The 23927-nt window shown below is 39.0% G+C and overlaps 1 protein-coding gene across 19 annotated transcripts in view; it reads right to left on the bottom strand.

Moving 5' to 3' along the window:
• Positions 1–1255: 1255 nt before the first annotated feature.
• Positions 1256–23927, bottom strand: part of LOC126299135 (uncharacterized) — a 450753-nt gene continuing 428081 nt past the window's right edge. For 18 of the 19 annotated variants that reach the window (XM_049990880.1, XM_049990882.1, XM_049990884.1 and 15 more), the window contains 2 exons: positions 21196–21233; positions 1256–3427 (listed from right to left, as the gene is read on the bottom strand). In XM_049990880.1, coding sequence (XP_049846837.1) covers positions 1288–3427; positions 21196–21233 — 2178 coding nt within the window. In that variant the 3' untranslated portion in view covers positions 1256–1287. The remainder of the gene's footprint in view (positions 3428–21195; positions 21234–23927) is intronic. The other variant, XM_049990898.1, reaches the window with a different exon arrangement.

Genomic DNA, 23927 nt, shown 5'->3' with positions numbered 1-23927 from the left:
ATATCTGCAGAATGTACTCTGAACCTTACTTTCCTTCTAATCTCATACACATATTCTGACACAAACTATAAATCCATGTCAAACTTTATAATGTGACTATTTGTATGAGAGAGTGCTATTTTCTAAACATAAATTGCCACATACATTAATTAGTATTTCTGCAAATGGAAAATAATAGATAATAAACATACAGAATTTTGAATGTACCAAGATAACTGTAACACAGTGAAACAACATCTGATATAAGAACAAACGTATTATGTAGAGTGAAACATTTCAGGTGCAGCATTTCATTTTCTTACAATACAGAAAATAGGATGCAACAATAGTTACACTGTTTCCTAAACTGATAAGAAAATGCTCCAAAGTGTCATAAAAGATAAAATATTTCCAACATAAAAAACTGTTAGCAGACATAAAGACTCAAAGTGAGATGAAACTACTGCCATTATCCACCATTTTTCCTCCGAAAAAGCAGTTACAAATATTTTTAGACTTATTTAATAACACTGAAAACACACATTCGCTCACATGGATATAGACAAGTGCCACCACAACACAGCAAGATACACAGCCCCCCAAATACCAAATCCATTGCAGAATGACAATATCGCCAATAAATACTCTATTTTATAATCTGACTCATTATACCTCATTTCCCTGTATATAAAATACAAAAGATAAATTAAGACATAAAATTTATTTTCATACATTATACAAATTTTTGGATTTAAATACATAATTGTGACAAAATAGTTTGAGACATTACATTATCTTTACAAATATCTTTTTAACATGCTGAAAAATATCGCCACATGGTACCTGTGATAAATAGATAATATATTAGCACAACAGAAATACATCTCACAACATTAATCCAAATTTATAAAACCAGAATAATGCTAATATCTTTTTTAATATTGTAGCAATATCCAGCCAATATCTTTCAGATACTGTAATACTATCATACATACTAGGTTATGCACATTCACGAATAACTTACAACAGCCTCATACAAAATTTGCATTTCTGAGGGCTGATGGATGCATCTTGTACTGAAAGCCAACGAGTCCGAACCTGCAGCACAGGTTATTTTATGCCATCTCATGATACTAAGTTTAAACATACATCATACACATTTACACAGTCAAGTGCTCCCCAGTATGTACACTCAACAATATTTTTATTATCTCTCTACAACCCGAAATTATGTGACACAAAATTTATATCATTGTATCTAAATGCATCTTATGCTAAACATACAGAAAACAGTACCATGTGCACACATTACATTGTATTATGTACTCTTAAATGTCGCCTCATACTGCTGGACTGGTTAAAAGTTTTTCCACATACATCACATTTGTATGGTTTCTCTCCAGTATGTACATACATATGAATCTTTAAATTACCCGATCCAATAAAACATTTCCCACAAACATTACACTTGTAACGTCGTTCTCCTGTATGAATAGCAAGGTGTTGTTTCAAAAGACAATATTGATAGAAGTATTTACAACAAAAGGTACATTTATATCGCCTGCCTTCACTTGGGGCAATGCATGAATGCTTCTTCAGCGTAGTGGACTTGCTAAAAGATTTAAAACAAATGTCACACTTATAGCATCTTTCCTTTGCATGTGTATATATATGCTGCTTCAAATTGCCAAGAAGACCAAAAGTTTTACCACAAATTTCACACTTGTGTGGCTTTTCTCCTGTATGTACAACTTTATGTTTTTGCAATGAGCCTGATTGCTTGAAACTCTTTCCACAAATGCGGCACTTATGAGGTCTCTCTCCTGTATGGATACGCCCATGCCTCTTCAAATGTTCTTTCTGCTTGAACTGTCTATTGCAAACATTACACATATACGGATATTCTCCTGAATGTGAAATCAAATGTCTCTTCAAATTGCCCATCACACCAAATGATTTACCACAGATATTGCAGATGCAGTTTTTTTCTCCAGTATGCGTACGTCGGTGTGTTAAAAGGTTACTTGACTTTCTAAAGGGCTTATCACATAAATCACAAAGATACATTTTCACCTTCCGTCCACCCCTAACTGACCATTTGTATGTGACACGTATATTCTTAAGTTTGGAATTTGATGACTGTGCAGTACTAATAGATATGGCCAACTCCTGTTGTGACACATTATGAACCTGAGGCAAAAACCTTTTCTTGTCAGAAAGGTCAAGGTCAACAACACCGTCTCTATGTTCTACAGCTGTGCACTGTTCCTTTCTGCTCATGTGCATTTCCAAGTGAAATTCTGTATTGAAAACCTTGCCACACTGTTTACAGTTGTATGAAGGGGTATATGTAGTATCTATATGAGTAAATTCATGTTTTGTAGGACTATCTTTTGATAACAAGACATTTGGACATGAACTACACTTGAATTCAGAATGAGTAGTTTCTCCTGTAGTTCTGTCAGACTTATCTGAGCAATCACTCATTTTCTTTTCTTGTGTCCTCCTTTGTATTCCATTAAGGTACTGTATGGAATCGTCTATTCTGCTACAAAGTTTCAAAAAATGTTTTTTCAGTCTTGATACCGTACTAAACGATCCACCACACACATTGCAGATGTATGAGTAAGTTTCTTCGCCATCAACATGATCATAGACATCTTTTGAAGAGAACTCTTTATTGTTGGTGTTGGGAGCATGTTTAACTTGTGCCACTTCTTCCTGCAAGTTCCTGTGATCATGATGTGTATCTTCTTGCAACTGATTACCGCTATTCCATGATTTTTCACGATATGACTTCTTACAACCATACTTATAGTGCCTTCTCAAGCTAAAAGCTGCACTTAAAATCTTGCCACACAATTTACAAATATGTGAAGGTGCCTGTACACCATCCATATGAGTAAATACATGTTTTATGAGACAATATTTTGATGGAAAAACTTTTTCACAAGAACTGCAAGTAAATTCACCATCTGCACTTTCATTTTTTGCCAAGAAACTATTAATATCAGTTTTACAGTTCCCTTCTTGAGTCTTATGACTAAAATGACAGGGTTCTTTGTGCAACATTCTACAACAACTCTTTTCATTGTGTCTCTGCAATTCAACATCTGAATTAAAAACTATCCCACAAAATTTACAAATGTGTACAGGAGCATCTAATGCAGTATGGGTAAATACATGTTTGATAAGACTATATTTTGATGAGAAAACATCTGAGCAGGAATTGCAATTATAATTACAAGCAGGATCTCCTCCTACTTTTTCACAGTTCTTTGAGGAAATGTTATCCTCTTGGTTGGAATCTTCTGTGATATTTTCAAGGCTCCCTGACCTGTTACGGTGACCATGATTTGCATTTCCTGGAATATGATTTCTGTAGTCTTCTGACAGTGTAACAATACAGTTGTCAAGCTGCAGCTGATCTTTTTTTGTTGCCATATTCCTAGAAAAAAAACATAAAATAAAAATACACACACTGCTATCTTAAACCTAAGAGAACACAGTATATAGAGTTACAAAATTTGTAAACTGCAAGCATATTTTCTGGAAGGCACAAGGATGCTAAACTACTGGTGTTCAATTTAAAACCTGTGATTTATCACTCACACTTTTTAGCTCTGTTGGAAGTTTACTGACAAAATAACCTGGAATAGTGCACATCATTCTGTATAATGGTCAAGTAACTGTTATCAAAAAGCCCGTTATTCTAAACACAAATGTCACCATGGATACGTGTACTGGGATGGCACGGTTAGACTTCCGAGATACCTGAAGACTGAGCTGCAAAAACTTCAAGTAAAAAAAAAAAAAAAAGAAAAAAGAAAAAAAAACTTACATAAATCGGGAGCAAATCTTGTAAAATTAAATATATCATTTCCATTTATCATATGAATATAATAGAGGAAAACATTCCACGTGGGAAAAATATATATAAAAAACAAAGATGCTGTAGCTTACCAAATGAGAAAGCGCTGGTATGTCCATCGACACAATAACAGTCGAAGCGGAAGTATAGAGGCAAAAATGTTTTTGAATGACAGACGAGGTATGAGGGGCGGCAACTTGAAATTAGAGGAGGTTGAGGCCTGGTGGGTGACGGGAAGAGAGAATATATTGAAGGACTAGTTCCCATCTCCAGAGTTCTGACAGGTTCGTGTCAGTGGGAAGTATCCAGATAACCCGGACGGTGTAACACTGTACCAAGATGTGCTGACCGTGTGCCAAGGCATGTTTAGCCACAGGGTGATCCTCATTACCAACAAACACTGTCTGCCCATGTCCATTCATGCAAATGTACAGTTTGTTGCTGGTCATTCCCACATAGAAGGCTTCACAGTGTAGGCATGTCAGTTGGTAAATCACGTGGGTGCTTTCACACATGGCTCTGCCTTTGATCATGTACACCTTATGGGTTACGGGACTGGAGGAGTAGGTGGTGGTGGTGGGAGGGTGTATGGGACAGGTTTTAGATTGGGAGCAGTCAAGGGTAGGAGCCAGAGGGTAGGGAAGGTGGTTTGGGGATTTCATAGGGATGAAGGAAAAGGTTACGAAGGTTAGGTGGATGGCAGAAAGACAGTCTTGGTGGAGTGGGGAGGATTTCATGAAGGATGGATCTCATTTCAAGGCAGGATTTGAGGAAGTCGTGTTCCTGCTGGAGAGCCACATTCAGAGTGTGATCCAGTCCCGGAAAGTATCCTGTCACAAGTGGGGACTTTTGGCGTTCTTTGGTGGGAGGTTCTGGGTTTGAGGGGATGAGGAAATGGCCGTAGCTATTTGCTTCTGTACCAGGTCGGGAGGGTAGTTGCGGGATGCGAAAGCTGTTTTCAGGTTATTAGTGTAATGGTTCAGGAATTCAGGACTGGAGCAGATTCGTTTGCCACAAAGACCTAAGCTGTAGGGAAGGGACTGTTTGATATGGAATGGGTGGCAGCTGTCATCATGGAGGTACTGTTGCTTGTTAGTGGGTTTGATGTGGACGGATGTGTGAAGCTGGCCACTGGACAGATGGAGGTCAATGTTGAGGAAAGTGGCATGGGATTTGGAGTAGGACCAGGTGAATGTGATGGAACCAAAGGAGTTGAGGTTGGAGAGGAAATTCTGGAGTTGTTCTTCACTGTGAGTCCAGATCATGGAGATATCATCAATAAATCTTTGGGTTGGCAGGCTTGGGTAACCAAGAAGGCTTCCTCTAAGTGACCCATAAATAGGTTGGCGTACGAGCGGACCATCCTGGTAACCATGGCTGTTCCCTTTAATTGTTGGTATGTCTGGCCTTAAAAAGTGAAGAAGTTGTGGGTTAGCATGAATTTGTCTAAGATAATGAGGAAAGAGGTTTTAGGTTGGGTAGCAGGTGATCAGCGTGAAAGGAAGGGCTCCATCGCAGCGAGGCTCTAGACGTGCAGGATGTTTGTGTATAAGGAAGTGGCATCAATGGTTACAAGGATGGTTTCCGGGGGTAACAGACTGGGTAAGGATTCCAGGCGTTCGAGAAAGTGGTTGGTGTCTATCAACATACCAGTGTTTTCTTGTTTGGTAAGCTACAGCATCTTTGATTTCCATTTATTAGCTGTATTATCCCATTTGCCCACATTTCTTTCAATACAGTAAACTGTGCCTGATTATACCCAAAAACCTGGACTAGTGTGAGCATAATTCGCAATCTGATGGTTCCACACAAACTGAATTATGTATATAGATGTTGATGATGACAACAACAATAATAATCATAATTTAGTGTGGTTCAAGTGCAAGTCTTTCTAAGTGACATGAGTACCCCTATCCTACGCCAATTATCCAACCAGGGATATGGGATCTACAGTTTAATGTGTAATATGAACCATGTTTTGTTTCTGGTGACTCATCACACTGTTGACAGCTGAAGGTTAAGTTAAAACAAAGGCTGTAAGATCTGTGGTCTGACCAAGATTTGATCCTGCAACTTCTCAGTTTTGAGATAAACACTTTACCACAAGACCACCAGGCTTGGCAGATTAAAGTGTTTACACCACGAAGGAACCTTAAGCACTTTACCACTAGACCACCAGGCCTGGCAGGTTCAACTGCTTACTCCACGAAGGGACCTTCGTTCCTGACATAAATATCAACTTGACAGCTATACACCTTCCTGAGAAAAGGGGGTCTTAACAGATTCATGAGAAAAGTGGGTTTAACAGATGGACAGGCAGACAACACAGTGATCCTATAAGGGTTCCAGTTTTACTGGCCGAGTTACAGAACCCTAAAATGAATGAAAAATAATCATTATATTATGGTTTCGTAAACAATTTTTTTACACTGTACTTCTCACATATGTAAGTTAAGTATGCTCACACATGCTTTATAAACATAAAATTTCCATTTTAAAGTATGACACATGAACTGGAGTGGCAGTTTATTATAGGAGTACAGTGAGTGCTTGAAAGCACTTGATGTGTTCCTTCCCTTCCAGTTTTTAATATTTTTATAACTGTTTATATTCATAGCAATTTTACATTTTTGTTTTTTTAGATTTAGTTCAGATGATGATTCATTGAAGTCAAAACCTGTTAACTGTAATACAAGCATCAAATATAATAATGGAATTTGGGAATGAAATATCTCTCAAATACATTTGAGCTCCAGTTTGACAGTGTCAAATTTAAACAAATTTTATTTTCCATACATTATCCTCTTCTTACGCCAGATTGGATACTGAGATGTGTTATTACTCTTGGCTGTACTCAAAACCACCAGCAGCAAATTGTCTACATTATCTCTCTATCCCTTTTTATAGGGTCACTTTAATAATGAGCATTTCAGTCTATATGTAAACTACCCATGAGTCAAATATGTGTAGCACAGGTGACAGTAGCCAACCAATGCATGATAAACTGATCTTAATTAAGTCTACTTGATACTTCATCACATCCATGTAATGTATCCCTTTTCAGCAATTTGATAATTGCTTCAGTTTTCTCCTTGCTTGTTTCCTGCAGCTGCATGTAGCATCATTGGCTTTGTGTACTAACTTTTAGAAGTTCTGCACACTTGCCTACATTCTGAACAACTCTTCTGGATCACTAATAGTATCATTCCCCACAGAATAGATGTGATACCTTGAACATCCACATTTTGTCCTAATACTTCTTTAACTGACCATATTACTTTAATTTTGTTTCAAAAGCTGCTTATTCTCCTGATGTGATGCGTTGTTTCAGCCTATGTAATGACTTGCTTCAGCACTTTGCAGTATTACCTGTAGGGACATTCTGTAACTTGCCAGTGACTGACAACATTATTATACAACTTCAGTTTCCTCCTAATTCCATCAGTTACCCACATGAATTGGTTTCGAGTATACTTCGAATCTGCATAAGAATATGTGCACTATTTCTTTCCTATATTTCACATTTCTGTCTGAAAGATAGTAACACCACCGCCATCCGAACAGCTACCAGAGCAGCTGATGGGAGCTTGTGGCACCATTTTGAGTCTTTGTAGTGGACAGCCTTACTGTATCTACTGCAAGTTAGGTCTTTGCACTACACCATGGTGGTCTCAAGATCAACTGCTATATAGCCATGAAACAAGCACATGGAATTTGGAAAATATGAGCTACTTCTTGATGGATCCACACTGCTGATGACTTTATACACACATGCAGCACTGGCAAATTAAATATAAACATAAAAGCCCCTGTTCTCTAATGCACATCATTAACAGGACTTCTCTTACATATGCGTTAAGTACTTCAGTTAATGCTCTATACAAGAATTTAATGACACTCTATAATAAATACCTTCCCATTAGGTCACTAACGCTTTAAAAAAAATAGTGTGTTTGCCTTTCAGTTTGTTGTGGCTTCAACTAAATTTGTCTTCCTAGCAGTCACTTTTTTCCACCCGAGTTCTGTCTGTAAATCAGAAAAGGGTCTTTACTTAACATTGGTTCGTTGATTTGGGGAAAGGGACCAAGTAGTGAGGTCATCCATCCCATTTGATTAGGGATGGATGGGGAAGGCAGTTGATCATGTTGTTTCAAAGGAACCATCCTGGCATTTTCCTAATCGATTTAGGGAAATCACAGAAAATGTAAATCAGGATGGCTGGAAGTGTGTCATCCTTCTGAAAGCAAGTCCAGTGTCCTAACCACCGCACCACCTCGCTCAGTCGTCTGTACTTAGGTCGATATCTGTGGATGATCACATACACAAGGTCACCATAAAAGTAAGCAATTCTTTTATTAACATCATCTATAAACCTGCTTTCAACAAGCACTTGAATCAAATACTTTGTTCTCTGCATCTTCCCTCCTGAAATCTACCTAGGAGATTTTAACAAACGGCATGAACAAAAAATGCTGAACAGTGAATGAGGACAGGGATGGCCTAGTACACTGGGGCGAAGAAAGTAATCTTAATTTAGCTTTTGATGCAAATGATGGTAACATCTTGCTATTGAAATCTTGGAGAACTGAAAGCAAGCCTCACCTTTATTTTGTCACAACAAATGAAAACAACCTATCTTTGCAGCCTTCCCTTCAGCATTGCCTAATTTTCCTCATTCTCCGCATTGACAAGTAGTACTAGGAGAGGGAATTACTGTTCTTATAATAACATCATGCTTCACACCACATAGAATTTCTGGAAAGCTAACTAGCTTCTCTAGGTAGTTTGATTTGACAGGCAGCTTGATAGGATTCCTAAAAATTAACAGAACAACAGTACAAACTGGGGTGATATGAGCACAATGAGGAAGTCTTATAGCCAATTCTTCCAAGGTTAAGGTATGGAGGTTGAAGATCAAATTCTATATATCCATGAAATAAGCAAATGGTTAGACATCATGGAACAACTGAACTTCAGAACAAGTGGGAAAGCAAGATGTCTGCTATGCTGGCTGTGAGAAAGCAATCAATTTAAATGAAAAACTAACCACGTATCAGCAACCTGCTAAACAAAGCTGCAAATCACATCACAGAAACTTACATGGCTGTAGGAGTCATGATGTAAAAGGCTACGGTCATTTGCTGATAACCTGCCTTGATGACAAACTTTTTGAAGTGATGAAATTACTGCCACCCTGAAAAAAATGAAAGGCTACTAGTTTGATTTGGTACTCAATGAGCGTTCCTGTTTCACTGCTGTAAATATCCAATTAGGAGGCTCTCACGATTTATCACCAATACAAGGGGGTGGGTTGTTTGGGGGGAAGAGAGCAAACAGTGAGGTCATTGGTCTCATCAGATTAGGCAAGGATGGGGAAGAAAGTCGGCCATGCCCTTTCAGAGGAACCACCCCCGCATTTCCCTGGAGCGATTTAGGGAAATCACGGAAAACCTAAATGGGGATGGCCGGACGTAGGATTGAACAGTCATCCTCCTGAATGCAAGTCCAGTGTGCTAATCACTGTGTATCACCAACACAATGCAATCAGATAATAAACTTCACTTTATCAGGAAAGCATCAATAGTCACCATGCTTACATCAGATAAATCAAATATGCCACAGTTACCACACGAATACCCTCCTCTGTATGTATACAAGTGTCTTGAGAGGATAATATGAGCCATCTCATACTGTCACATAAAACTGAGGATCAAATACCAGTTATGGCAACAGAGTCAACAACGAGAACTCACACTTCCCTCTGAATGATGTTTATTAAGCACACACAGTGTACCGATGGAGCTGAACTGCCCATGTCACCAAATTGTGCTCCTATTCATACATACATATGAAGTTTCATTGCATTCTAATATTCCATAAATAAGTCACAAAACTTCCCAAGTCTTAAATGATAAATAACTGCAGTAGACATGAGTAGAACTCGTTCCCCACATATTACGATCCTATGACTTATAATTGTTACTCCATGATGGACTACATCTTCCTGGATCAATCTAGCCTGTAGGCTTTCATGTGGCAGGGATGATGGAACCCCTAATACTGGCTGTGTTTTAACATACTCATGGCCAGTGTGATGTTCAAATGGAGTTACTTCCATTGTTCATCAAATATTCATGTTCTTGTATTGGAAGCACCTATTATCAATCTGTAGATCAAGACTATGAAAGGGTTTCATGCAAAGGACGTGATTGACAACTGCACTGTTGTGTCGTCGATGTAGGATAACTATCCGTGACTTTCTGGTACTGTCTGATGAGTAACATAGGATTCAGTAGAATCCAAAGAAGCATTTTAATTATTTTTCTGGTACACCAACATTCCACACAGAAGTAACAGTCAATATTATTCCCCTGAGTTTAGCTTACAGGTCTGTGTTTGTACATAGAAGGTCTTTATGCATGCCACCTGTTTTGTTTCTTCAGCTTAGGTGAAGAGTTTGTTTCTTCAGCTTAGGTGAAGAGCTGTTTGATGTAAACATCCTCAGCATCAACAGGTTGAAACAGAAACAATGTATCCACTGTTGTTTCACCTTCTAAAACATGCAGTGTCATTCTTTGCTATGTTGTATATTAATGACATGACAGGCAGTAACATATTTGTCTCTTTGTTCAGTATCAACATACATTAAGAGGTTATCTGCTAATGTCTTACTAAAATGTTCTGTGAGGTCATTCACCTGTGTCTGTGAACAATGTTGCATAAGCATCTAGTTACTTCAAATAACAGTTTGATAGAAACTCTTTATGAACAATGTTGCATAAGCATCTAGTTACTTCAAATAACAGTTTGATAAAAAAACTCTTTACCACAGTCAGAAATTATCACACATGGTGTAGCATCTTAAAAAAAATTATTTCTTGAGTATTTCCTGGTGCTTTGGCAGTCATAATAGCAAGTGAAGTCTTATGTTTCATACTACCATCAATTTATTCACATCTGTTAACTTGGAACGCCTACGCAAGAGGTCAATTCTGATTCAGTGAAATGTAGGACCTGCAGGAGAAATTGATGCCTAATGAGCTTAGGGTAACTGAAGCACAACTCAGTTGTCAGAATTCCCTATGATGGCTTACATACTGCCCAACAGATTATACCTGCTTCTGATCCTATAACGGTCTTCACAAATCCCCAATGGCATGATGTCAGAAGATCATGACTTTACTTCTGGGCTGTATGGCTGTGGTCCATGGAACTTTTCTATCCCTGACGTTTTGTCCAAAGCTACTTTTATTTTTATTTACATGTCAAGTTCCGTAGGACCAAATTGAGGAGCAAATCTCCAAGGTCATGGAACGTGTCAGTACATGAACTTACAACATAAAAGTAATAACACATAAAAATAAATGTTCATGAACCTGAAATAAAGTCTGTCCATAAGTTTAAGTAAACGCTATCAGCGTTACAAAAGAATCAGCTTAACTTTTCAAGGAACTCCTCCACAGAATAGAAGGAATGACCCATGAGGAAACTCTTCAGTTTCGATTTGAAAGCGCTAAGATTTTTGAATTCGAGTGGCAGCTTACTGAAAATAGATGCAGCAGTATACTGCACACCTTTTTGCACTAGAGTTAAGGGAGTCCGATCCCAATGGGGTTTGATTTCTGCCGAGTATTAATCGAGTCAAAGCTGCTTATTCTTGGGAATAAACTAATATTGGTAACAAGAAACGACAATAAGGAATATACATATTGAGAGGCCAATGTCAAAATACCCAGACTCATGAACAGAGGTCGACAAGAGGTTCGTGAACTCACACCACTTATTGTCTGAACCACCTGTTTCTGAGCCAAAAATGTCCTTTTAGAATGGGAAGAGTTATTCCAAAACATAATACCATGCAACATAAGTGAGTGAAAATAAGCAAAGTAGACTAATTTGGGTGTCGAAGTATCACTAACTTTTGATACCGTTCAAATAGTAAAAATGGCAGTATTAAGTCTTTGAACAAGATCCTGAACATGGGCTTTCCATGACAGCTTACTATCTATCTGAACAGCTAGAAATTTGAACTGTTCAGTTTCACTAATCATATGCCCGTTCTGTGAGATTAATTGTGTGTTAGAAACTGTAAAAACTGAGTTTTACTGTGATTTAACGATAGTTTATTTTCTACAAGCCATGAACTGAGGTCATGTACTGCACTATTTGAAACCGAGTCAATGTTGCACACAACATCCTTTACTACCAAGCTAGTGTCATCAGCAAATATTTTAGCTACCCATAATACTAGAGAGCATGTCATTTATATAAATAAGGAACAGGAGTGGCCCCAACACTGATACCTGGGGCACCCCCCACTTTACAGTACCCCACTCAGATCCCACATCACAGCCGTTGTCAACATTGTGAATAATGACCTTTTGCTGCCTGTTGCTAAAGTAAGAGGTGAACCAATTGTGAGCTACTCCCCTTATTCCGTAATGGTCCAACTTCTGGAGCAATATTGTGAGATCAACATAGTCAAATGCCTTAGTTAAATCAAAGAATACGCCAATCGTTCCTAACTTTTTGTTTAGCCCATCCAGTACCTCACAGAGAAAAGAGAATATAGCATTTTCAGTTGTTAAACAACTTCTTAGGCCGAACTGTACATTTGATAGCAAATCGTGTGATATAAAGTGATCAATTAACCTTGCATACACAGCCTTTTCGATAACTTTGGCAAACACTGATTGCATAGAAATAGGTCTAAAATTATCTACATTATCCCTTTCTCCCTTTTTATAAAGCAGCTTTACTACTGAGTACTTTAATCGCTCAGGAAACTGACCATTCCTAAAAGAAAAATTACAAATATGGCTAAATACAGGGCTAACATGTGCAGCACAGTACTTTAATATTCAGCTAGACACTCCATCATAACCATGAGAGTCCTTAGTCTTCAGTGGTTTAATTACTGACTCAATCTCCCTCTTGTCTGTATCACACAGTAATATTTCTGATATCAATCTCGGAAAGGCATTTGCTATGAAATTTATATGATTTCCTGTAGAAACTAAATTTTTATTTAATTCACCAGCAATGCTCAGAAAATGATTGTTAAACACTGTACATATATCTGATTTATCAGTAACATAAATATTATTACTGCGAACTGACTTTATATTGCCAACCTTGTGCTGCTGACCAGACATTTCCTTCACAACTGACCATATGGCTTTAATTTTATCCTGTGAATTAGCTACTCTATTTGCATACCACATACTCTTTGCCTTGGGCTACTGTAGCTTGATTGTGACTACTTCTAACATTTTGATATAATTCCCACTTTGTTCTACAAGATATCCTTATCCCACTAGGCAGCCAACCGGGCTGTCCATTACTGCTAGTACCCTGTTTAGAATATTGTAATGCAAAGCAACTCTCAAAGAGCATGAAAAATGTGTTATGGAAAGCATTGTATTTATCATCTATATTATCGGCACTATAAACATCTTGCCACTCTTGTTCCCTGACAAGTTTTAAAAAACTCTCTATTGCTGTTGGATTAACTTTCCTACATAGTTTGTAATTAAATATGACACTGGTTTGAGTACAAAAGCCTTTTAGTGTTAAAATTTGTGCATCAAGGTCTGAAAGGCCGTTCATCCTCTTACTAACAGATTGCCCATCTAGTAATGAAGAATGAATAAAAATATCGTCTATGACTGTGCTACTGTTCCCCTGCACCCTTGTTGGAAAAAAAAACACAGTTTGCATCAGATCATATGAATTTAGGAGATCTACCAACATCCTTTTTCTTGCACAATCATATACAAAATTAATATTAAAGTCACCACATATAACTACTTTCTGGTACTTCCTACAAAGTGAATCACGAACCCTCTCTAGCTTAAGCAAAAATGCTCTGAAGTCGGAGTTAGGGGACCTATAAACAACAACAATTAGAAGTTTAGTTTAACTAAAATCAACTAATGCTGGACAACTTTCAAATATCTGTTCAGTGCAGTGTCGTGACATGTCTATGGACTCAAATGAAATACTGTTTTCTACGTACAGAGCCACTCCCCCACCCCACAAGGAATTCCTTAAGAAACAGCCAGCTAAGCTGTAGCCTGGTAAAGGAAGCTTCTGAATTATCAAATTATTTAGGTGGTGCTGTGATATACCAATAATTTCAGAGTTAACATCTATTGGCACGTCATTAACTTTATCTCTAATACCTCTTATATTTTGATGAAATATGCTAGTTCCTTCTCTACTTGGAAACATTACATCCTCTGAAGGTGAGCCCTTAGTTAGGACTTCCTTTAAGCAGGTATACCTATCAGCTGACTTCAATCTAAAAAAAGGTGCAGCTTTAACACCAACTACTACAGGAATTTTTCCATGAGTGACACCACCACCACCACCACCACCACCACCACCACCACCACCACCACCACCCACTACACTGTCACCTATAAGCTTAGCCAGCCTCCCCTTCCCATACCTATTGAGGTGCAGGCTATGCCTAGTGAAACCCCATCTACTGATAGACCCAACTGGCACCACTGAGATGTGATCCATGCCCTCCACCATCAGTGCCCTCCCCTACATTGGACATCTTCGGAGGTGCTCCTGGTTGTGCTGAGTCTTGCCGACTGATGAGTTGGACATTGAGGAACAGCCTAACCTAAATACCGTTGAAAGTGGGCATGGTCTGGATTTCACACGATAGCTGAAATAAACCTTGTAAAGGATAAAATATAGCTATCAACCATAGTACGTCAAAAATAACAACTTCTCATTGATTCTGTTGCACCACTGTCCATATATTGCTGAGTTTCATGGCTTCTTCTTTTCTGTTAAAATTATCCCCATGTTTATATATTCCAATAGCTTCTCTATATAGCCATGGATAATAGTTCGACATAATACATAAACCTTCAGTTTCTGAAAATTTCACTGACTGAAGAGCATGTTACACCACAATTGACTTGTCTGTTTTCCCTAGTCACTAAAGACTTTTATGTTCCTACAACCATGTATTCAAACCTCTCTTTGTAGTTCCAATGTAGACCCTACCACATGTACAAGGAATCTTGTATACATCACTTGCAGACAGACGGGGGTTGTTTATCCTTAACGGAATGAAGTACGTGGCCTATTTTCTTAGGTGGTCTGAAAATCAGTCGAATGTTATGTTTCCTTAAAATCTTGCCGATTTGATACGTTACTTTTTTGATGAAGGGTAGAGAAACTGTGTTCTTTCACTGCTGAGTCCTATCGTTGTCCTTAGGCCTCCTGTTATTCGGTCACAAAACTCTATTTATTTCCTTACTAGAGTACCTATTCTTCTCAAAAGCCTGCTTTATATGTTTTAACTCGACGTCCAGGTATTCCAGCACACTAATCCTTTTCGCTCTGTTCACTAGACTTTTAATTACACCTCTTTTCTGTTGTGAATGACGATTGGAATACTTATGAAGGTTTTATTCGGTATATATTAACTTTCTGAAAGACTATGTTTCAAGCTGCCATCAGTCTGTCTTATAATGAAGACATCCAAGAAGGATACTGCATTGTCTTCCTCCATTCCCATCGTAAACTTCACTCCTCAACAAACCTTTCTTCTCCTCCTCCTCAACCTACACCTAAAAAACTACCAGTTGAGGAGATAATTGTGAATGTAGAAGCAGGGATATGAACCCTCCCCAAGGAAACTGCAAATGCAATTCGAATTTAAACCACCGGTGTCTTAATGAGTGAAGCTATATGTCCCAGACTTTATGGCCTACCTAAAGTTCATAAGATTAACCTTCCTCTGAGACCCATTGTCAGTGCTATTAATTCTCCAATGTACCAAATACCAAGATATCTGGCATCTTGTTTACAACCGGATATTGGCCGAACTGATTCTTATGTAAAAGACTCATGTCATTTCATTGAGAAACTGAAGGTACTAACTTTGGCTCCTGAGGATATTCTTGTCAGTTTTGACATAGTGTCTTTATTTATGATGATTCTGCTTAATGAATTTATGGTTTACATAGCAGATGCTTTCCCAGCAGATTTGACTGCTCTTTTCGGACACTGTCTCACCTCTAGTTAGTTCCAGTGGGAGGATGAGTTTTATGAAAAGGTTGATGGTGTGGCCATGGGTAACCCATTGAGTCCTAAGATCGCCAATTTTTACATGGAAAAATTGGAACAATTAGCTCTGCAAAAAGTAAATAAGAACCCATGTCAATGGTATGGATACATTTGTAGTTTGGTCACATGGAACAAAAGCTTTAGAGGAATTTTTTTGTTATTTAAATAGTTTAAATCCTAAAATCTAGTTTACCATGGAAATGGAGAATGACAATGCAATATCCTTCTTGGATGCCTTCGTTATAAGACAGACTGAGGGTAGCTTGAAACATAAAGTCTTTTGGTAGGTTACACATACTGATAGATACTTGCATAAGGATTACAATCATCATCCACAAAAGAAAACAGGTGTAATTAAAAGTCTAGTGGACAGAGATAAATTGATTTGTGCGCTGGAATATCTAGATGTTGAGTTGAAACATCTAAAGCAGGCTTTTGAGAAGAATGGGTGCTCTAGTAAGGAAATGAATAGAGTTTTGCAACCGAATAACAGGAAGCCTAAGGACAACGATAGGACACAGTGATGGAAGAACACAGTTTCTCTACCCTTCGTCAAAAAAAAAAAAATGGATCAAATCGGCAAGATTTTAAGGAAGCACAACGTTCGACCAATTTTCAGACCAACTAAGAAAATAGACCAAGCGCTTTGTTGTGTTAAGGATAAATGTCCCCCTCTGTCTGCAAGTGGTGGATACAAGATTCCGTGCACATGTGGTAGGTCTACATTGGAACTACAGACAAGTGTGAATACATGCTTGAAGGAACATAAAAGTCTTTGCTGACTAGGGAAAACAGACAAGTAAGTTGTGGCGTAACATGCTTTTCAGTCAGGTGATCACGTAGTGAAATTTTCGGAAACTGAAGTTTTATGTATTATGTCAGCTATATAGAGAAGCCATTGGAATATATAAACATGGGGATAATTTTAACATAAAAGAAGAAGCTATGAAACTCAGCAATATATCGACTGTGGCACTACAGAATCAATTAGAAGTTTTTATATATTTTATCCTTGACAAGCTTTATCTCTGCTATCATGTGAAATCTAGGCCACGGCCACTTTCCACAGTATTTAGGCTGTTCTTCGATGTCTGACTCATCAGTTGGCAAGACTCAGCACAACCAGGAGCACCTCCATAGATGTCCAACATAGCTTTGGACGAAACATCAGGGATAGAAGAGTTCCATGGCACGGCCATACAACCCGAAAGAATTCTCGGCAGCTGAAACATCCGGTACTGAAAGCCTTCATTGTATGATCATAAAAATACTTCTATACAGCTAGTTGTAAATCAGCAGGGATGACAAGCAGCAATTTTGATCCCCTTGGGTCATACTTTATTTTATACAATTTTCCGTATACTAGTCTGAATTATTCTTTGGCAGTTTCTGCCTTCTGTAAGGCCTCTATCATCGCCAGTAATCCTGGATCTTCCTTTTGTTCAGCTGTGGCATATCACTAGCATTGCACTGTTCTTCCAATGGATTCCATGACAGGCAGTTGACAACCATTTTTGTACACTGCCCAGAAAGTTCTGATACTGATTTTATTCCTGGCATAATGCAATGTCAGTGTAGTAACTACTATGGCAATCTGAACTAACAACTGTAAACAACAGATGTGGATTTGATCAGTCAATTGTGAGCAGGCAGTGTTAAGCCAGTATTACATGTCACACCTAACGTGTATAAGTCAGATGTAGATGTCCTGCCACCTAGCAGCAGAACTGGTGCAGCTATGATTTTTGCTGATGGTTTATCCATCAATGAGAAATGAGAACCTTTCTATTCTGCCATGGATCTGCACATATACAGTAGAGAAAGTGTAAACACGCATGTACAGAACACAGCATTTCAAGTGGGCTTTCTGCTTGTTACTGTTTCCACCTGCGGTCAGCAGATAAAATATACATGATCTATTGAGGACTCTTTCTTGCAATTGCACAAGACACTTTACACGTGTTTCAGTGCATAATTTTTTTATAAATACAGTAATAAAATCAACAAAAATTCCCATTTTTTGTATTGCCACTGAGAAAAGTTGTAAATCTAATGACAGCTTCTTACTGTGATATGGAAAGGAACAAACAACATTTAAGCATGCTTACACAGACACACAGCAATGAAAGGTGTCTATATGATCCTCTAGATACGCTATACCACAATGAGGTATGTCTACAAATGTTAAATTTTGAGTTTATATGTTTTACATAAATGAACACACAATTCTACTTTTTATATGAGCATGTAACACCTACATTAGGGAAAGTAACACATGTTTGATTTGACTGCAGCTTTTGTATTATTACAGTGAGCAAGGATGGATAGTGTTGGGAGAATAGTCACAAGAGTAAGAGCAGTTGTGACACCTATGACCAGTGAAGACAGCAAAAGCCGTTTTGCATCTTTGCGGATGTACTATTGTTCCAAGCTGAAGAAAATAAGAGAGACTGAAACAAGTGGCACAGGCATCATAAAAATGCATAAAATGACAGTGAATTGATTCCCTTAGATGGCTTTCTTAACACACCATGTCACTCCTAAAAAATCCCTCAAGAACATCCACCTCCCGTGGATCTTTCAGCCTCGACTCCTTCATTAACAGAATGTATATGTCCGTGCCTTCATCCCATCTTCAGAGTCAGCATCGAACTTAGTTGTTTCTTGGCATTACATCATCATTTTGTCCTGCTCTTAACAACTACAGTGGCTACTGTCACAACAAGTGCTGCAGAGGTAATCATTTGTTAGTATCAGCACGGCATGAAACTAACACTGTAGTCCATAATTCTGTATAATTATAATGACAGCTGCACAGTTAATAAATACAAACCCAGACCTCTCAGAAATTTTAATATGAGTGAAAAGTAGCTTTACAAAAAGATAAGTTTTTCCACTTAATGTCATAAACAAGACTGCAGTTCAAAATATGTACCCTTGGGGTGCTGGTACAGACTTGTACAAGTTAGGAGTATTGTGTAATAGAGCAAACAAAAATTTGGCAGTTCCAGGCTTGTACACTTGGGGTGCTGGTGAAGACATGTGGCGGTAGTGTGTGAACACTGTTGTGTCACAAATTGCAATGGGGCAACATCTCTAAATCAAGTGTTTAAGACACACTGCAGAATGAGTGGAAAATGAGAGAGGCATGTGCAGAGTTTGTACTGCACACCTTGACTCCCAAACAAAAATGACGTGTGGATGTCTGGTGTGACTTGATTGAAATGAAAATACAAACAACTCATTTCTAGAAAAAATCATCACGAATGAGAAGACTTGATGTTATCAAGATGAACCTACTACAAAATGACAGTCTGGAAATTCACATGAAGGTTCAACACTTTGATGACATAACCGATGTTCAAGCTAATGTGACACGAGTTGAACAAAATGTCAAAGAAGGACTTTTCTGACAGTTTCTTATGGTAGTGCTAACGTTCTGTGCATTGTTCTCAAGTGGGGGGAGGCTACGTAGAATACTGTAAGTCTTAAAATTATCATCTTAACATTTCTACATTTTTTATTAATCCTGACCTGAAACTTTTTGGTCTGGTGGGGTATACTACTGGGGCGACATACTACATCAGCTTCAACATCCATTTTGCAAATGTACCAGATAGATGCTTCAGGCTTGTCAATCTGCATAAATAATGGCAGTCAGGCATAACAGGATCTATCATATCAACTTACTGATTGCCTAAGAAACTGCAAGACACACTTTCTTACTCATAAAGTGGCTCTCATAGTTAGGAACATACTGTGGAGATGCAAGGCATCACACTTTCTGCACCTTCCTGGTTTTTCACTAGAACTAGGCCTATCTTTGAATCAAGAGCATCAGAGTGTAGTTACATCCCTGTATTCTTGTCAAAAAGTGCCAAGTTGAAAAGATGTCAGTGTCTCCTTCAAGATATAGGAAGATCTTCTTGTTGGTCTTAGAAAATTTTGTGTCTTTGTAGTGGTCATGCCATCCAATTGAAATCCTTTGAGAAGCATCTGTAGCACAATACTTCCCAAGGAAACCTCACACTTCATAAATTTGCAGAGTACTTAAAAATCTGTCATGCCTCTTACATTTTCTGGATCCAGACACACTCCATTCTAATCAAATATATTCCAGATACAATTACTTTGTGACTGATAGCCAGTCGAGCAGTAGAGGCCAGCCACCAGCCAATCACTGTTCTTTGTCAAATGACACTTTCGCCCTGGACTGCATGTGTTGCATGTTACGTGCAGCACTTGTAAAGCAAGGATGGCTGCATACCAGCAACATTTTCAGATGAGCCCAACAACATGCCAAATGGACCGCCCAGGATTGCCATCACATTCTTTTCACTGATGAGCATCGTGTATGCCTTCAACCAGACAATCGTTGGAGACATGTTTAGAGGAAACCCGGTCAGGCTGAGCGCCTTACACACACTGTCCAGCAAGTGCAGCAAAGGTGGAGGTTCCCTGCTGTTTTGGGGTGGCATTATGTGGGACCAATATAAACCGCTGTTGGTCATGGAAGGGCTGTAATGGCTGTACAATACGTGAATGCCATCCTCCGACCAATAATGCAACCATATTGGCAGCATATTGTCAAGGCATTTGTCTTCATAGGCGTCAATTCATGCCCCCATTGTGCACATCTTGTGAACGACTTCCTTCAGGATAACGACATCGCTCAACTAGAGTGGACAGCATGTTCTGCAGACATGAACCCTATCGAACATGCCTGGGATAGATTTAAAAGGGCTGTTTATGGATGACATGACCCACCAACCACACTGAGGGATCTACGCCAAATCGTTGTTGAGGAGTGGGACAATCTGGACCAACAGTGCCTTGATGAACTCATGGACAGTATGCCACAACGAATACAGGCATGCATCAATGCAAGAGGACTTGCTACTGGGTATTAGAAGTAGTGGTGTGTACAGCAATCTGGACCACCACCTCTGAAGGTCTCGCTGTATGTTGGTACAACATGCAATGTGTGGTTTTCATGAGCAATAAAAAGGGCGGAAATGATGTTTATGTTGATCTATACTCCAATTTTCTGTACAGGTTCCGGAACTCTAGGAACCAAGGTGATGCAAAACTTTTTTTTATCTGTGTAGAAACATTATTTCACTTTCCAAGCACATTATTCCACACAAAGATAGATTATTGTCTATTCAGTATAAGTCGAATGCATTCTGTAGAAACCACCACTGGTCACATACACTGACTTCTTTCGAAAAAGGAATGAAAATCCTTACCTTATGTTACTTGACTTTCTGTCCCTCATGTGAGATTCCTGGAACAATATGTGAAAGTCTATTTTTTCAGCCTGCAGTAAATGTGCAACACACATCTAATTTTATAGCACTACTAATTCAGTTTTACATCTTAAAATAATATGAATGAGAAACTTATTTATAAAATATGGCTCACTTTAGAGCAATGGAGAACTCCTGCTGTTATTCATAGACATATGGAAATCTTGAATCTACTTTTGGCCAAATTAGCATATTTTTTCAAATGGTTAGATGTCTAAAGTTATAAAAATTTCATCTTTCCTGTTACTAGTGTATCTTACATATTCTACCTGGTAACTGCTACATTAATTGCTACTTTTTTCACAAATCTCTTTGAGGATAGACAGAACACAGAAACTCAATAGGATGGCATAGGATGATGTCATTTACTTACCCATTGCTGTACAATAGATTAGTTTGTAGGTTATGCCTTGAAGGAGAAATAATAACTGTTGGTGAGGATGTAGTTTAACTTTATGACCATCCATTTTATTTTGTTTGTATTTTTTGTGATATGTCCATGTATTTCTACACTTTTTATTATTGACTATGGGCTGCTGTTATTTTCATCTGTACCAATACAGAAATGTTTCCCTATCTCTAGTGAGAAATCAATCCTACCTGATGTTGCTCCATTGTTTCCTAGGTCATGAAATCCTCCCAAATGGCCTCACCATCAAATTATCCATCTCTGGCTGCAACGTGTCTTTCCACAATGAACTCTACCTGTTTAAATCCTGTCTGTCCATAGCCCTCATCAACGTAGTCTTACAAAACCATATACATCAGGTTCAAACCACCTTGCACTACATTCTCACCACCATATGAAGCCCTTCCCTGCCAACAATTATAGCAGCATGCACAATGCCACCTAAAAAAAGTTCAATGTATTCACCTCACACTCCCACCTTTGACTACCACTATCCATCACCACCAGAGCCTGCCTCAAACTTCCTCTGAATCCCTACATATCTGCCAAATGCTGCCTTGAAGATATATGACATTTACCACATCCGCAAAAATTCACTCGCTCCACCCTACAGATCCCAGAGTCTAAACAGACCTGCAACACAGTCATGAACTTGCTGTCCAAAATCCTCAATCCCAAAGAAGTATCAATCAGTTCAAAGACCCCACATTTTGCCCTACTTCCAAATTAAATTACACTGGACTTGTTAAAGACCTCGACCCCTTTACCCAGTCTCTATAGGCAAACCACCTAAAAACTGATACCTTACTATATTACCTGCCAACCAAGGCCATTATGCTTATGAATTGCAGGGACTACCTGGTGGAGGGAATCTGCCAGCTGTCAGGCACGTCCATCTACAAGCCCCGCCACAGTGACCCCATTCCAGAAATCCAGCAGGATCTCCAGTTCTTCTTCAAATCTCTAGGTACATCACAGAACATCTCCCCTGAGTCTACTTGCCAACTCACCCCTCCACTCACCGCACTCCTACCTTCAACATGCTTTCTAAAGCACTTAAGTCCAACCACCCAGGACATTTCCTCGTGTCTGGTTAATCCCCCTCCCCCACAAAGAGAATCTTAGCAATTGTGGACCAACACTTTTAGCATATTATCTATAACTTCCCTCATACATAAAAGAATCCCACCAGTACCTTTACTGACTCTTCACAGTTCCTGTTCCTTTACCTACCGGCACCCTACTTGTCCCTGTCAGTGCCACCTCCCTACATATTAATATGCCCAATGCCCATGGCCTTCTTGCTACTGAATGCTACCTTTCCCAATGCCTGACTGATCTCCTTCCTTGCCACCATGACCAACTATATCCTCATCCAACATTACCTCTCCATAAAACACATCAACCATAAACAAATCCAAAATACAGCATTGGGTGCCCACATTACACCATCCTATGCCAATCTATTTATGGGTTATCTCAAAGAATCCTCCCTAACCACCGAGAATCCAAAACCTTTAACACCTGGTTCAGATTCATTGATGACATCTTCATGATCAGAGTAAAGAGTGTATATTCGTCCAGCTCCTCAAAACCTTCTCCCCATTCACTTTACCGGGTCCTTCTCAGCCAAACAAGCCACCTTCCTCATTGTCAAACTCCACTTAATGGATGGCTGCACCAGTACGCCCCCCCCCCCCCCCACACACACACACCAAAGCTACCAACCACCAACATCTACAATTTGAAAATGGCTCTGAGCACTATGGGACTCAACATCTATGGTCATTAGTCCCCTAGAACTTAGAACTACTTAAACCTAACTAACCTAACTAACCTAAGGACATCACACAACACCCAGCCATCACGAGGCAGAGAAAATCTCTGACCTCGCAGGAAATCGAACCCGGGAACCCGGGCGTGGGAAGCGAGAACGCTACCACACGACCACGAGATGCGGGCTACAATTTGAAAGCTGCCACCCATTTGACACAGAGAAGACCATTCCATATACACTAGCCACCCATGGTTATACCGTCTGTAGTAACAAGCAGTCTAAATATTCTGAGGATCTCACTAAGGCCTTCAAAGACTGAAATTATTCTCCCCAACTTGTCTAGAAATAGATCCTCATGTCTTCTCCCTCCAGTATCCTGCACATACTCACTGCCCAACCAAAAAGGAGCATCCCTCCCAAGACTCAGTACCACCTGAATCAACTTTTCTGCCAGAGTTTCAGCTACCTCTCATTGTGGTCTGATAT

This window comes from Schistocerca gregaria, chromosome X, assembly GCF_023897955.1.
Source record: "Schistocerca gregaria isolate iqSchGreg1 chromosome X, iqSchGreg1.2, whole genome shotgun sequence".
Classification (NCBI taxonomy): domain Eukaryota; kingdom Metazoa; phylum Arthropoda; class Insecta; order Orthoptera; family Acrididae; genus Schistocerca; species Schistocerca gregaria.
Note: the sequence above shows the minus strand (reverse complement) of the source record. Positions and strands in the feature narration are given on the sequence as shown.